We start from the raw sequence: 14,756 nt of genomic DNA, 5'->3' as shown, positions 1-14,756 counted from the left end.
GGCAGATCACCCTAGGTCAGGAGTTCGAGACCAGCCTGGCCAACATGGTGAAACCCCACCTCCACTTAAAATACAAAAATTAGCTGGGTGTGGTGACGCGTGCCTATAGTCCCAGCTACTTGGGAGGGTAAGGCAGAGGAATCACTTGAACCTGGGAGGCGGAGGTTGTGAGCTGAGATCATACCGTTGCACTCCAGCCTGGGCGACAGAGCGAGACTGTCTCAAAAGAAAAAAAAAAAAGAGGCTTATTTGGTTCACAGATGCGCAGGCTGTACAAGAAGCATGGTGCCAACATCTGCTTCTGGTGAAGGTTTCAAGAAGCTTTCAATCATAATGCAAGGGGAAGGGGAGCCACTGTGTAACAGGGAGAGAAGCAGCAAGCTAGGGTTGGGGGTGGTGGTGGGCAGTGCCATGTTCTTTCAGACAACCAGATCTCATATGAACTAACAGGGAAAACTTGCTCATTGCTGCAGGGAGGACACCAAGCACCCAAACACCTCCCACTAGGCCCACTTCCACCACTGGGGATCATATTTCAACATGAGATCTGGAGGGGACAAACAGCCAAACTATGTCAGAGGTTTGATGACCTATTTTTGAACCTTTGCATTTTCTGAATTAAAAAAAAAAAAAAAAAAAAATTCCCTATGAGAAAGAAACTGAAGCACGTATTTCCCAGAAACCAAGAAATGCTAGATGATCCATGCTTCTCTACAGCTTGGTGAGCTCACTGTATTTCCACTAGAATGGAAGCCCTCTGGGGGGAGGGGAGGAGTTTTATCTCTTCTGTTAACCTCTGTATGCACAGAGACTATAACACTAACTGACACATAACAGGTGCTCAGTAAACATTTGAGTGAATGAATAAGGAACCTCTGCCCCCTTGGGACAGACACATAATAGGTGCTCAATAAACATTTGAGTGAATAAGGAACCTCTGCCCCCTTGGGACATTCTCCTGCCCTCCTCACTGGGACATTCTACTTGTGTCAATCACAGGACTCCAAGTCATTTTAGTCAGTGATTTTAGTCATTCATTTATGTATTGATTGACCATTTCTCCTCCTGGCTTCTGAAGCCCTGGAGAGTAGCTGTTCCTTTCCAGCTCCAGAACTTGGCTTGGTACCTGCTGGTGAGTCTGTGTCTATCAAATACAGAATGAACGAAGTGTTTAGAAGTGAGGATCTCCTGAGCAGCTTCTTCCTGTAACTGAGATGGTGGATGAAGGGCTTTTCTGGGACCTCTCCTTTTATTTCCATGCCTGCTAAAGCAGCCAGCACATGGCTGTACTCAAGAGAACTTCCCCATCTACATTCCCATTTTAGGGCTGTGCTGTTTACCATAGCCTCAGATCCAGGTTGCAGTGACACTCTTCTTTAAGGAGGGGAAGAAAGCACCCAGCTCACAGCAGGTGTTTATGAATCCTTCCTGCCAGCTTCAGAGAATCCCATTGGTCTGTCTGGTTATGTTGTGTTTAAAAAATTAACACATTGAATTGCTAAACCCATGTTGCATTAGTGCACAAACTGTAGCTCTTCTCTGAAAGCCCCTCACACGGACAAGGGCACACTTACCTTGTTTTAAAATTAGCATATTAAAATTGGTTTTCTGAGGACCTCTAGCATTCCCCCTCCTCCACAGTTAGTAAGTATTGATGACATACTATTATTGTTTTTTTGACTGGGGGATATGTGTGTTAACAAAGAAAAGTTCTATCGCCCAGGCTTGTAAATTAGATGATTTTGTCCTGGGGTGTGCAAATCGACTTTCTCTATCAGGCAGCGCTTTGATCGGGGGCTGCAAGGAGCCAGCCTGTGTGAGAATGGCCACCTACACAGGAGCCTTTCTCTCCCCTCTCAGTTTCTGCAGCTAAGTGGTTGCCGTGGCAAGGCCCATCTTTGCAGCTGGGGGACATGCTAGCCTTTGCAAGTTAGCTTTCTGCTCCCCCCACCCCACCCCAAAGGAGCCAAGCAAGAGGGAGATTAGGAAGAAGGAGGTAGAACAACTGGAGAGGTGGGGGGTTGGGTGGGGGGAGCGAGATGACAGGAAAAGGACAGAAAGCTGGGCAGCAGGGGTTCTCTCTGTTTGCTGCTTTTGGCAGGCGTACTCGGTGCCTTTTTATATTCTGCACTTGATTTGGAGATGTTCCCTTTTCCCTTGATAGATCAGCTTCAGGCAGCCAAGCTCAGCAGTGTTCTGCTACTAGCCTGCAGCAGCTTTCTTCATTTTCTGTACAAAGAGAGAGGGAGGAGGGAAGGAGAAAAACGAGGGAGATCGAGGACAGTGTTGAGACAACACCACCTCAAAGGTGCGCAGTGTGCGGCCAGGAAATAAATTACCACTTCTTCTCTGATCCAGGCCGTTTGACTCCCTTCCCCCCCCCTTCCTCCCTCCCACCTCCTTTCCAATCTTATTTTTTTAAATTTTCAACTCCCTTTCTGTTTAGATTCTACTTTTTATTCCTTGAGTTGGTCTCTCCCCTCCCTACCTCAGAGGGCTGCCTTTTTTTTTTTTTTTTTTTGATGTTTGACAACAGTCTTTGAAGATTTTCTACTTCAGAGTAGCTACTGATGGGCTGGTTGTACTACAGAGAGAACAAGCAGGGCCTCTCGGAGTGCGACCAACTGCTCCTGCCCAAGGCAAACGCTGGTGGGGACCATGGCTCTCCATGAGGCCATGGCGTTAGCGCATAAAAGTCCCGAGCAGCCCAGGCCGCCTTGCCATCCACTCTCCACCCGAACATGGGTTTGCGGTATGCAGCGCCCGGTGCGGGAAGCTCCAGCCAAGCCACCGCCCGCCCGGCCTGCTGAACGTGCCTCCTCCCTTTTCTTTCCACGTCCTGTAGAGAACCCACCGCCTGCCCAAGGAGATGACCCCCGTGGAACCCGCCACCTTTGCGGCTGAGCTGATCTCGAGGCTGGAGAAGCTGAAGCTGGAGTTGGAGAGCCGCCACAACCTGGAGGAGCGCCTGCAGCAGATCCGAGAGGTAATGCGGCCCAGGCCCTCTCCCTGCTTCTGTCCACGGCGTGCGCGCACTATGAGTATGCGCATGCGTGTGGGCTGCTTGTGGGTGTGTGCATGCGTGTGGGCTGCGTGCGCATGTGCGTGTATTGCGTGTGGGTGTGCGCATGCGTGTGAATTGCGCTTTTATAGATGGGCCTGTGCGTGTGCGCATAGGCGTGGCTGTGGGCGTGCACATGGGTGTACGTGCTCCTGCGTAGGGGGCGTGATGTGGCAAGCCCAGGGCCTCGGGCCCTCCTGCTTCCTGGGTCACTTCCCTTTCTGACGTCTTCCGTTTCAGGATGAAGAGAAGGAGGGCTCCGAGCTCACACTCAATTCTCGGGAGGGGGCGCCCACGCAGCACCCCCTCTCCCTACTGCCCTCCGGGAGCTACGAGGAAGACCCGCAGACGATACTGGACGATCACCTGTCCAGGGTCCTTAAGACCCCTGGCTGCCAGTCCCCGGGCGTAGGCCGCTATAGCCCCCGCTCCCGCTCTCCGGACCACCACCACCACCACCATTCGCAGTACCACTCCCTGCTCCCGCCCGGTGGCAAGCTGCCTCCCGCGGCCGCCTCACCGGGCGCTTGTCCCCTCCTCGGGGGCAAGGGCTTTGTGACCAAGCAGACGACGAAGCATGTCCACCACCACTACATCCACCACCACGCCGTCCCCAAGACCAAGGAGGAGATCGAGGCGGAGGCCACGCAGCGGGTGCACTGCTTCTGCCCTGGGGGCCCGGAGTATTACTGCTACTCGAAATGCAAAAGCCACCCCAAGGCCCTGGAAACCATGCCCGGCGAGCAGTTTGGGTAAGTGCCGGGCAGACCACCGTGTCCCGTGTGGGGCTTCTCTCCCAGCCAGGTCCATGGGCAGGCAGGTGTGAGGTGGGAGCCTTATCACAGGCGTTTAGTTTCTAAGAGGGCACGGCTGGGTGAGGGTGTGGGGAGCAGGTGCATGGGATTTTCGTGTCACCGCCCCCCCCCCCCCCCCCCCCCCCCCCTCGTGTTTTTTTGGTGCGGGGGGGCGGGGGGGGGGGGGGGGGGGGGGGGGGGGGGGGGGTTTTTTGTGCCCCCCCCCCCCCCCCCCCCCCACTTGCTGAATTGTCTGATTCTAGGAGTCCCGGAGATTTAACCGGGTCTCTGGGTTGGGTGTGGTTCTTGGTTCCCCACAGCGGCAGCAGAGGCAGTACCTTGCCCAAACGCAATGGGAAAGGCACGGAGCCGGGCCTGGCCCTGCCCGCCAGGGAAGGAGGGGCCCCCGGCGGAGCTGGGGCCATGCAACTTCCCCGGGAGGAAGGAGACAGGTCGCAGGATGTCTGGCAGTGGATGCTGGAGAGTGAGCGGCAGAGCAAGCCCAAGCCCCATAGGTAAACACCACTTGCCGCCGCCGCGGCCGCGAGGGTCATGGGCACTCAGTACGGAGGTATTGTGGGAATGGCTGTTTTTGCAGTCCGCCGAATACAAATGTGACTGTTTGCTCCTGCCATCTTAATATTAAACGTTGGACTGAGCAGACCACAAAAATGTCATGTTTTGGCACTGACCCCTGTTCGTGTTATGGTAGTTATTTTTTTCTTCTCTCTCCCTCTGAGCAGAATAGACAAGTTTCTATTGAAGTCACATTTTCCAGTTCTTCTAACCCAGTTTCTTTCCTTCTGTTTTCTCTCTGCTCATTCCTTGTTTAGTGCCCAAAGCACAAAAAAGGCCTACCCCTTGGAGTCTGCCCGCTCGTCTCCAGGCGAACGAGCCAGCCGGCACCATCTGTGGGGGGGCAACAGCGCGCACCCCCGCACCACCCCCCGTGCCCACCTGTTCACCCAGGACCCTGCGATGCCTCCCCTGACGCCACCCAACACTCTGGCTCAGCTGGAGGAGGCCTGTCGCAGGCTGGCTGAGGTGTCAAAGCCGCCAAAGCAGCGGTGAGTGGAAGTGAGGGATCCTAGTTGGGGCAGGGATTGGGTTTGGGTGGTGACCTGGTCTGTGGCTAATGGGGAGGGCCTCTCTTTCTGCCTGGGTCTCAAACCCTCCCATGAGAGGAAGAATTGCTTATGGATGAGTAAGCTTCTCCTTTCCAGCTTCTAGAAATTGTTCCCTTCAGTTCTGTTCATTCTACCAGAGTTAAGCCAGGATCTGTGAGGCAAGTCATGCCTAGAATTGGGAGAATGAGTTTCAGTAATTCCTTACAAAGGCCATTTCTTACAAATGTCTTGATTGTTTAAGGCTGGTTAGTTGAGCGTATAAGAAGCTACGAGATGGAGGAACAAGAGTCCTCAGCCCTTTGCTGGGGCTAAGTGTCCCGTCCTGGGCTCCCAGAGGGGCTTAGAATGGCTGTTCCAAGATGTCTTCCCAGCCTCTTCAGCTAACAGTGGTAACCCAGGGTCTTGGTTGGGTTTCCATAGGGATGGAAGTCGGTTTCGTGTCTCTTCAGGAGGCCAAAGAGTAATTTTCTGTCTGCTCCTCAATTGCTCTGGGGACAACAGTGCACCTCTAAATCCCTCGCCCTGGCTGTGTCCTCAGGTGCTGTGTGGCCAGTCAGCAGAGGGACAGGAATCACTCAGCCACTGTTCAGGCGGGAGCCACGCCCTTCTCCAATCCAAGCCTGGCTCCAGAAGAGTGAGTGTCTTTACCTGGCATTACTGAGATCTGCCGAGTGGTTTATGTTTCAGAGTATTCGCTATCTGGAGTTTCATTTTCGTGAAACTTTTTTTGGTTTTTGAAATCACCTTGATTTTAGTGCTAGTGACGAGGAACAGTAAACATAGATGTGGCCATCCATGTCCTACTGACAAATGCATCATAGCGAAAGTTTTTTTGGTCATACACAAATCAAAAGCTGGGACACGAAGCCATTAGAAGGGTAGAAGGGACCTCAAATTCAGCTGGAAAAGTTGCCGCCATTCAACTTGCAAGTTAGTAGTACTGAAAACATTTGTCACCCTGAGCAGAAGGATCATTCTCCACTGTGGCAGAGATGGAGGGGACCATCCTTGTGTTTTTGCTTGGAGAAGACAGAATATCTTCCCCCAAATTGGGCAGTGATTCTTTCTGTAAATTTAGTCTCATTCAGAGTAGATTGAGAGAAGCCTGCTCAGTTTAGTTACTGGATGGTGCAATTAAAAAGAAATCTGCTAAAGAGATCTGAAATGGTCCGTAGAAAGTTTTCTTTCTGTGTCTTCATCCTGAGCAGTGAGCAATGTTTGAAGTCCTTAGTAGGTCACTACCCTGGATCCTTTCATTGTTTCAGTTGGTTGACCCTAAGTGTACCAGCCGTCCGGGTCTGGACCAGCCACTTTTTTTTCTTTTTTTTTTTTCTTTTTTTGGAGACAGAGTCTCGCTCTGTCACCCATGCTGGAGTGCAGTGGCGCGATCTCAGCTCAGTGCAAGCTCCACCTCCCGGGTTCATGCCATTCTCCTGTCTCAGCGTCCCGAGTAGCTGGGATTGCAGTCACCCACCACCACGCCCAGCTCATTTTTTTTTTTATTTTTAGTAGAGACCGGGTTTCACCATGTTGGCCAGGCTGGTCTCGAACTCCTGGCCTCAAGTGATCTGCCCACCTCAGCCTCCCAAAGTGCTGGGATTACAGGTGTGAGCCACCACGCCCAGCCTAGCAGCTTTTTTTTCAGGCTACTCTACAAAATCTCAGAATAAATGGGGACATGGACATGACTGGGGGCTACCCGCCGTTAGTTGTTCTCATTGTACTGGAATAAGGGGTGGGCTTTAGGCATTCTGAGTTCATGCCATCCCAAAGGTGTCCTGCTCTGGGTTTGTCTCTTTAAGCACTCTCCAATCCAGGTGAGACCCGGCATCTCTGTGATAATTTCTCTTCTCTCATCTTCTTGGGGAAGCACGCCATTTATGCTAACCTGAAAGAGGCCGCTGTGTACCTTCATTTGGTGGCAGTGGGGAAAGCAATACCAATTCGTACTACTGAAAGGAAATCATCCTTTTCCGCGTGCTCCATGCAGAGCATGTGGGCTTGGACTGTGTGTCCCCCAGAGCTGCCTGCCTCTGAGATGTGGGCTCTGCCCCAGCCCCCACTTTAACTGCAGCCCTAGTGTTTGGATACCCTGTCACTTACGCACATGTGCGCACGTGTGTTTGCTTTAGATGTGTGTCTGCTTTAAAATGCTGAACTTGTTCCATTCCATCTTATTTTCAGTCACAAAGAGCCAAAGAAACTGGCAGGTGTCCACGCGCTCCAGGCCAGTGAGTTGGTTGTCACTTACTTTTTCTGTGGGGAAGAAATTCCATACCGGAGGATGCTGAAGGCTCAGAGCTTGACCCTGGGCCACTTTAAAGAGCAGCTCAGCAAAAAGGGAAATTATAGGTAAGAGTCCTGTGGCTTTTTTCTGCTTTCAGTTTGTTTGCCCAGAACCAAGAGCCAGAGCCTGGAGCAGCTCCCCTGGCTGAGCAGACCTGGGCGGGGCAGGGTGGAAGGGGGCTCAGCAGGCGCTGGGGGAGGCTCCTTCTCATTTCTTGTCTCCCCTCACCACTAGCAGAACAATGAAGCAGCAGCCGCAAGAGGGACGCTGCATGGAGGGTTCCCTGGGGGACCTGGCCAGGCTCTTTCCACCAGGTGAACCAGACTGAGGAGAAAAGGAGCAGCCGCTTGCTCTGACAGGAGGAGAGTGGGGCTCAGGCCACACTGCAGAGGCTTTACCTGCAATTGAAGGGCTTGTGGGCGAGCGGGGAGCAGGGAGAAAAAAGAGGGACAGGCAGGTTGGTAAGGAGGGAGGGTCTGGAAGCGCCACCCTCCTGGCTTGAGTTTAGGAGAGACCCTCACATTGAAGTCTCCAAATAGGAACCATGCCTGGGAAAGGTCCCCCCTGTTTTTCTCAGTCTGCCTTTCCACCTGAAGAACCTCCCTGGGTTTTATGGGCCATTAGAAGCAGGGATGCGCCTTTGTCCATAACAAAGAAGGGGCTGGACCTGTGAGTGGGCACAGGGTGAATAGGGCAGTCCACTCTTCCTGCCTGGGCCTGGGCCTCATTGCCTTCTCCCCTGCAGGGGCTTCAGGAAGGGAACTTACTGGTCTCCTCACCTTGTCTGCAGAGTGGACGGAGGTGCCCTTGAGAAGGTCCTTGCTGACCTTCTAGGGCCCTTGAGAGGGTTCGAGAGCTGAGGAGCATGAGGGCCAGCCCTAGGCCATTCCTTCTCTTGATCACTTCCTCCTAACAGCAGGTGATGACTGCCTCAGTTCATCCTGAGTCCTCCCTTGTCCCTCTCCATGGCCTGCAGCCCAAGAGAACCTGTGGATTCTGCTCCAGTTCTGTCTCAGGTTTAGGGCTCCAGGCTGGGACAAGGGTGAGATAGGGGCACCCTAGTTTAAGCAGGTGCTCACTCTGGGGTCTACACCCGAGAGAGAGTTCCAACTCCTCAGCTGTGTGCCGTGGACCCTGTACAGGACCACAGTCTATGCCCAGGTGTGAACCCATTGCCGCCACCAGGGCCAGGGGTGTGAGTGGAAAACTCTGAATAGCACTTGGTAACCTGCCAGGTGGGCATATGGGCTCCTCCTGGATGGGAATGAGTCCACCTGCAGGGCTCTGAGGCGCCCTCCCCTCTAGGGCAGGCCCTGTGTAGTTTTACTGCCGCCTTCATCTGGAAGTTAGTCTGGGCGGGGGCTCAAGGTGAGCCCCTCTTTGGAGCGGGAGGGGATGGAGGTGGGACTGAGCCCCTCTTCGGAGGGGGAGGGATGGAGGTCGGACTGAGCCCCTGGAGGTGACTGGCCAGCAGGGCGTGTTGCTGGGCCTGGATATTCCCTTTTACACCTGGGCGGAGACAATTGTGAAAAGGTATCAAAGGGATTGGGGAACAGGCCTGGCTGCTGCTGCTGCTGCTTTTATCTTGAAAAGACACAAGGTGAAACTAATGACACAAGTGTGCCCCTCTGGGGATTCATTTTGATCTTGGCTTTGTCTCGGCTGGACGTTGAGTGGAACTGTAGGTGACCTCGGAGAAGAGCCATGTGGCGCTGGCATAAGCTTGCAGGGAAGGTGCCTCCCTCAGCTGCTCTGGCCACATCTGGCTCTGATTTTTTTTTTTTTTTTCTCCCTGAGGCACAGTTAATAAGCCTGGCTTTGAAGCTCTGGCCTCCCCTTTAATGCACAAAGACTTGCACAAATGGTCAACCCTCCGATCCTCTCCAGTTCTTTCCTGAGTGCATCAGGCTGTGGGAAGGCCCTCCCAGCCGCCTTATCTCTGCAGGGCCTGAGCTGGACTCAGTGCCCTCCTGGGGTGGGACAGGGACACAGGGTGTCATGCCTCACCCTCCCAGCAGGGCTGGTGCTCCAACATCTCAATTTGTACAGATACATCCCCCTTCAAAAAAATAAGAAAGACCCAGTGAGGTTGGGGCCGTGGAGCAGGGGTGGGAGGTAGGGGGACCTGGGATGCGTTGAGTAATCTCAACATGGCAGGGGTTCAAAAAGCAAACAGTCCCTTCAGACGCGCCAGACGCTATTGGTGCCAGATGTCAGAAGAAAGCAAAGTTTGCCACATAAAGCATGTTGCAGTGGAAAAGCCTGTTTCTTGGAGAAAATGAGGGCAGTGCAGTGTGTTTGAAGTCCTGGGGGTGGGGCCGAGAGAATGTGGCCTCTCTCCTCTCTGGAGGAGGTTGCAATTATGTAAAAGGTCGCTGCGTGTTTGCTCAGACATGCTGTGAAAGCCCAACTTGGTGAACCCCGGAGGGGTCGGAGCTGGGGGAGCTGGGGCCAAAGGGGTCTGACGGAGGGTGGCGTTGAGGTTTGAGCCGCTTACGTGGAAAAGTGACTTTTCCCCCCACTGTCCCAGGTCTCCTGTGCGCAGAGCCCCTCCCCATTTTCTCACTGTCTCCTCTCACGCTCCCCTGAGAATTTTGACCCCTTGACATGAAGTGTCTTCAGTGCTGCCCAGTCAGAGCCCTGCCGTTGTTCACCCCAGTGCATTAGCTGGGTCAGGAATGCTAAAAACAAAGAACCTTGACTAAACCCAGCTGTTCACTGTATTTAGCCTTATCTCCTACGAAAGTATTTGGCTTGCCTTTATTAAAGAGGAAAAAAATTGAGCTCTAACTAAGGGGAGTTAATTTTTTTTTTTTTTTTTAAAGGGAAAAGACAAAAACAAAGCCCAACCATAACCCTGAGACACAATTAAATGTTTGAAAGGTTCTCCCATCCCCCCAGGGGACTGCGACCTTCCCTCTGTGAGTGGCCTTTATGGGCTGGAAATGACAGCTTGCAGGGGCAGGTTTAATCCCTCTGAGGGGTCTCCCTTGGCTGGGGACAGGGAAGGAAGAGGCCCTCGCTTAATTTCCTCAGAAGGGGTTTGGGGGTGGGCCTGGCCCGAGAGGACAGCAGTTGTTTCCGAATGTGGCGCTCCTGAGAGAGGCCAGGCATTTGCATCTGTACAATTAAACAGCCTCAGAAGAAAGAATGCTGGGGAGGGATAAAAGGAGCCTTTAATCAACGGGCATAATAGAAGGGCCTTTGGTGTTTGACCCTGGAGGGGTGGGATGGGAGAAGAGGCCTGGAAATGGGGAGAAGAGGGAGGGCATCATGGGGCCTGTGCCGTCTGTTCGGCCCTGGGAAGCTGCGCTGGGGTGGCTTGCCTCCTGTGTGGCTGTGCCAGGGCCGTCCAGGACTGTTGCACTTGGGCCCTGGAGGATGGGAAGGCCGAGAGGCCTCCGGACTGCTCAAGCATCTGGAATTCAGCCTTTCACAGACTTCGGCAGGTCCTGGCTCTCCAGGTGTGGTGGGTTCAGGATGTGGCTGAACCTAGAGATAGTCTGGAGTCTCTTTGAAGGACCTGCTTGGCTGCTGCTGCAAATTAACTGCAGGCATTTGTCCTTTCCTTCCCTCCTCCACCCTGCTGCTGAAAAAGGTTGGGGGGAAAAGCAGGTCTGTTTTCCACCATGTATGTGTGTCAGGAGATAGCAGAGGTGCTGGGCTGAAGATTGCAGGTGGCAGGTCCGGCCCAGGCTGCTGCTCAGTGGGTGCCCGGCTTTCGTCATCTCGGCCCACCTGCTTCTTGTGGTGTGGCCAGTCCCAGTTGCCATCTTAAAGCAGTTACGGGCAGCAGTGTACATGCACACCTGCCATAGCAAATTCCTAGGATACCTCAGTCCTCCATGTTGGCATGCTTTTCTTTTCAACAATGTGGAAAATGCAGTTTACCAAGAAGCTTTTCTGGTTTTCCTTTTAAGGTATTACTTCAAAAAAGCAAGCGATGAGTTTGCCTGTGGAGCGGTGTTTGAGGAGATCTGGGAGGATGAGACGGTGCTCCCGATGTATGAAGGCCGGATTCTGGGCAAAGTGGAGCGGATCGATTGAGCCTTGGGGGTCTGGCTTTGGTGAACTGTTGGAGCCCGAAGCTCTCGTGAACTGTCTTGGCCGTGAGCAACTGCGACAAAACATTTTGAAGGAAAATTAAACCAATGAAGAAGACAAAGTCTAAGGAAGAATAGGCCAGTGGGCCTTCGGGAGGGCGGGGGGAGGTTGATTTTCGTGATTCATGAGCTGGGTACTGACTGAGATGAGAAAAGCCTGAACTATTTATTAAAAACATGACCACTCTTGGCTATTGAAGATGCTGCCTGTATTTGAGAGACTGCCATACATAATATATGACTTCCTAGGGATCTGAAATCCATAAACTAAGAGAAACTGTATAGCTTACCTGAACGGGAATCCTTACTGATATTTATAGAACAGTTGATTTCCCCCATCCCCAGTTTATGGATATGCTGCTTTAAACTTGGAAGGGGGAGAGAGGAAGTTTTAATTGTTCTGACTAAACTTAGGAGTTGAGCTTGGAGTGCGTTCGTGGTTTCTTCACTAACAGAGGAATTATGCTTTGCACTACGCCCCTCCAAGTAAAGACAGACTTTTAAAAATGGTGCCCTACCATTGACACACGCAGAAATTGGTGCATTTTTTTTTTTTCCTATGCTGCTCTGTTTTGTCTTAAAGGTCTTGAGGGTTGACCATGTTGTGTCATCATCATTTTGGGGGTTGTGTTGGATGGGATGCAGAGGGAGAGGCAGGGAACCCCGCTCCTTGGGGCCCCAGGTTGATCCTGTGACTGAGGCTCCACCTCCTGTAGCCTCCCCAGGCCCAGGGCCCCGTGGCTGAGGCCTGCTAGAATCACTGCCGCTGTGCTTTGTGGAAACGACAGTTCCTTGTTTTTTTTGTTTCTGTTTTTGTTTTACATTAGTCATTGGACCACAGCCATTCAGGAACTACCCCCTACCCCGCAAAGAAAATGAACAGTTGTGGGGAGACCCAGCAGCACCTTTCCTCCAGACGCCTTCATTTTGATGTTCGGGTTTTTGTGTTAAGTTAATCTGTACATTCTGTTTGCCATTGTTACTTGTACTATACATCTGTATATAGTGTACGGCAAAAGAGTATTAATCCACTATCTCTAGTGCTTGACTTTAAATCAGTACAGTACCTGTACCTGCACGGTCACCCGCTCCGTGTGTCGCCCTATATTGAGGGCTCAAGCTTTCCCTTGTTTTTTGAAAGGGGTTTATGTATAAATATATTTTATGCCTTTTTATTACAAGTCTTGTACTCGATGACTTTTGTCATGCCATTTTGTTCTACTTATACTGTAAATTATGCATTATAAAGAGTTCATTTAAGGAAAACGACTTGGTACAATAATTATTGTAATTAAGAGATGTAGCCTTTATTAAAATTTTATATTTTTCAAAACATTGGCCTTGTGTTTGAATCCCCAGGGTGGGAACAGGGCCAAGGGGTCCTTCCATGTGTAGGCGTCTGTGCTTGATTTCCCACCTTGCCCAAGCCCGTCTCTGACCTCGAGCCCTGACCTGATCTGGACCCACCTGGAGGTTTTGTAAAACCATTTCTTCAAATCACTTGGCTACTGGCTGAGACTTTTGTTGCCGTGGAGCAGGCTGTAGACAACATCTCCTTTGGGAGTCCTCTTCCCTCTAACACCTCCATTCAGCCTCTTCCTCCTGGGCAGATTGTCACCAGTCCAGCCAGGTAGGTGCAGGGGACTAGGGGATGAGAGGAGGCCCTCCCAGGAGTACTTGGCATTTCAATAGGTGTCTCCGACATGAAAGCCGTTCAGCAGGTGGTTTCATAGACCTGGAATGTCCACGTAGGGCCAGTGGACTTAGAGATCAAAGCTAGCCAGGCACCCTCCCCATTCTGGGAGCTGATCAACAAGGCTGACTATTAATCCTATCTGACTATTTTATCGTGGGCCATCAGGCCCAGGGCTGGTCAGGTGTCAGGAATATAGCAAGCAGGCGGTGCAGGAGGAGGCGACACGAGCAGCTTCTGCACCACTCAGTGGATAGGTGTGCTTCTGTGGCCGAGGACCTCGGCAGGCAGTTGCCCTCTCAACAAACATGCCCTCCCTGTACCCTGAGCACTTGGCATGCCAGGCCATTCTTCAGATCTGGGAAAGCAGGTCTTTTTAGTGGAGTCCTAGGAAGAACCCTTTTTAAAAAGAGAGGATCTGTAACTGCAGTTGGACTTCTTGTGTGCTGAGTTTTCATGAAACGAACTCCGTGGTCTGCAGTGGATCTGGTTGGCTTGTTCTTCCTGCTGCCAACTGGCATCAGGCCAGCAGCATAGAGAAAGGCCAGGGTTCTGGCCATGCGGGGTAGGGATGGACTCGAACCCAGTACCCTCGGCATGGTGGCAGTAGTAGGAGTTGTCAAGGCTGCTGGGAGAGTCCTGAGTTACCTTCCAAGAGGGCGAGGGTGTGAGGGCATCTGGCGAGAGGCTGGAGGAGCTCTCTGATTCTTTGAACTTGCCCCTAACCATGAAGGTTGCTGTGTCCTCCCCTCCTGGCTGGAATGGGGGCTCACACCAGGGTGTCCACCTACTTTCAGAATTATAAGCTTCTTTCCAAGACAAAAGGGTAAAGGGATGCAACCTATTGTGTGTGGTGAGGATTGGGGTTTGTGGATGGCTTTTCATCTCTATCTTCAGGCCTCTTGATTGAGGAGAATGATGAGGTTGGGGCTTGGGCCTCAGACAAACTGGACTGAAGGCCCAGCACCACCACTCTCTGGGGGCCGTGAGCGGGTTCCTGGGTACTTCTAAGGTGCATTTGTGAGAGACAACTGGACTAGTTGATCACTCATGTTTCTACCTTCTGTTTTCAGTGTTTTTTTTTTTAAGGCAGAGTCTTGCTCTGTCATCCAGGCTGGAGTGCAATGGCGCAATCTCGGCTCACTGCAAACTCCACCTCCTGGATTCAAGCTATTCTCAGGCCTCAGCCTCCTGATTAGCTGGGATTACAGGCACCCACCACTATGCCTGGCTAATTTTTGTATTTTTTTCCAGTAGAGATGGGGTTTTGCTGTGTTGCCCAGGCTGGTCTCAAACTCCTGAGCTCAGCAATCCACCCGCCTTGGCCTCCCAAAATGCTAGGATTACAGACACGAGCCACCACAACCAGCCCCTGTTTTCATTTTTAAATCTTTTTTTTTTTTTGGAGACAGAGTCTTGCCCTGTTGCCCAGGCTGGAATGCAGTGGCGCGATCTCAGCTCACTGCAAACTCCGCTTCCCGGGTTCAAGCGATTCTCGTGCCTCAGCCTCCCCAGTAGCTGGGATTACAGGCGTGTACCACCACATCAGCTATTTTTTGTATTTTTAGTAGAGACTGGGTTTCACCATGTTGGTCAGGCTGGTCTTGAACTCCTGGCCTCAAGTGATCTGCCCTTGGTCTCCCAAAGTGCTGGGATTACAGGAGTGAGCCACCGCACCCGGCCCCTCTTAA

The 14,756-nt window shown here is 52.1% G+C and overlaps 1 protein-coding gene across 3 annotated transcripts in view; it reads left to right on the top strand.

Annotated features, from left to right (window-relative positions):
• AXIN2 (axin 2) overlaps positions 1-12,705 on the top strand; it is a 33,532-nt gene extending 20,827 nt beyond the window's left edge. For 2 of the 3 annotated variants that reach the window (XM_025362283.1, XM_025362284.1), the window contains exons 5-11: positions 2,846-2,986; positions 3,302-3,813; positions 4,176-4,370; positions 4,689-4,922; positions 5,521-5,616; positions 7,167-7,334; positions 11,190-12,705. In XM_025362283.1, the coding sequence (XP_025218068.1) occupies positions 2,846-2,986; positions 3,302-3,813; positions 4,176-4,370; positions 4,689-4,922; positions 5,521-5,616; positions 7,167-7,334; positions 11,190-11,316 (1,473 nt within the window). In that variant the 3' untranslated portion in view covers positions 11,317-12,705. The remainder of the gene's footprint in view (positions 1-2,845; positions 2,987-3,301; positions 3,814-4,175; positions 4,371-4,688; positions 4,923-5,520; positions 5,617-7,166; positions 7,335-11,189) is intronic. The other variant, XM_025362285.1, reaches the window with a different exon arrangement.
• The last annotated feature ends 2,051 nt before the right edge of the window (positions 12,706-14,756 follow it).

This window comes from Theropithecus gelada, chromosome 16, assembly GCF_003255815.1.
Source record: "Theropithecus gelada isolate Dixy chromosome 16, Tgel_1.0, whole genome shotgun sequence".
In the NCBI taxonomy this organism is placed as follows: domain Eukaryota; kingdom Metazoa; phylum Chordata; class Mammalia; order Primates; family Cercopithecidae; genus Theropithecus; species Theropithecus gelada.
Note: the sequence above shows the minus strand (reverse complement) of the source record. Positions and strands in the feature narration are given on the sequence as shown.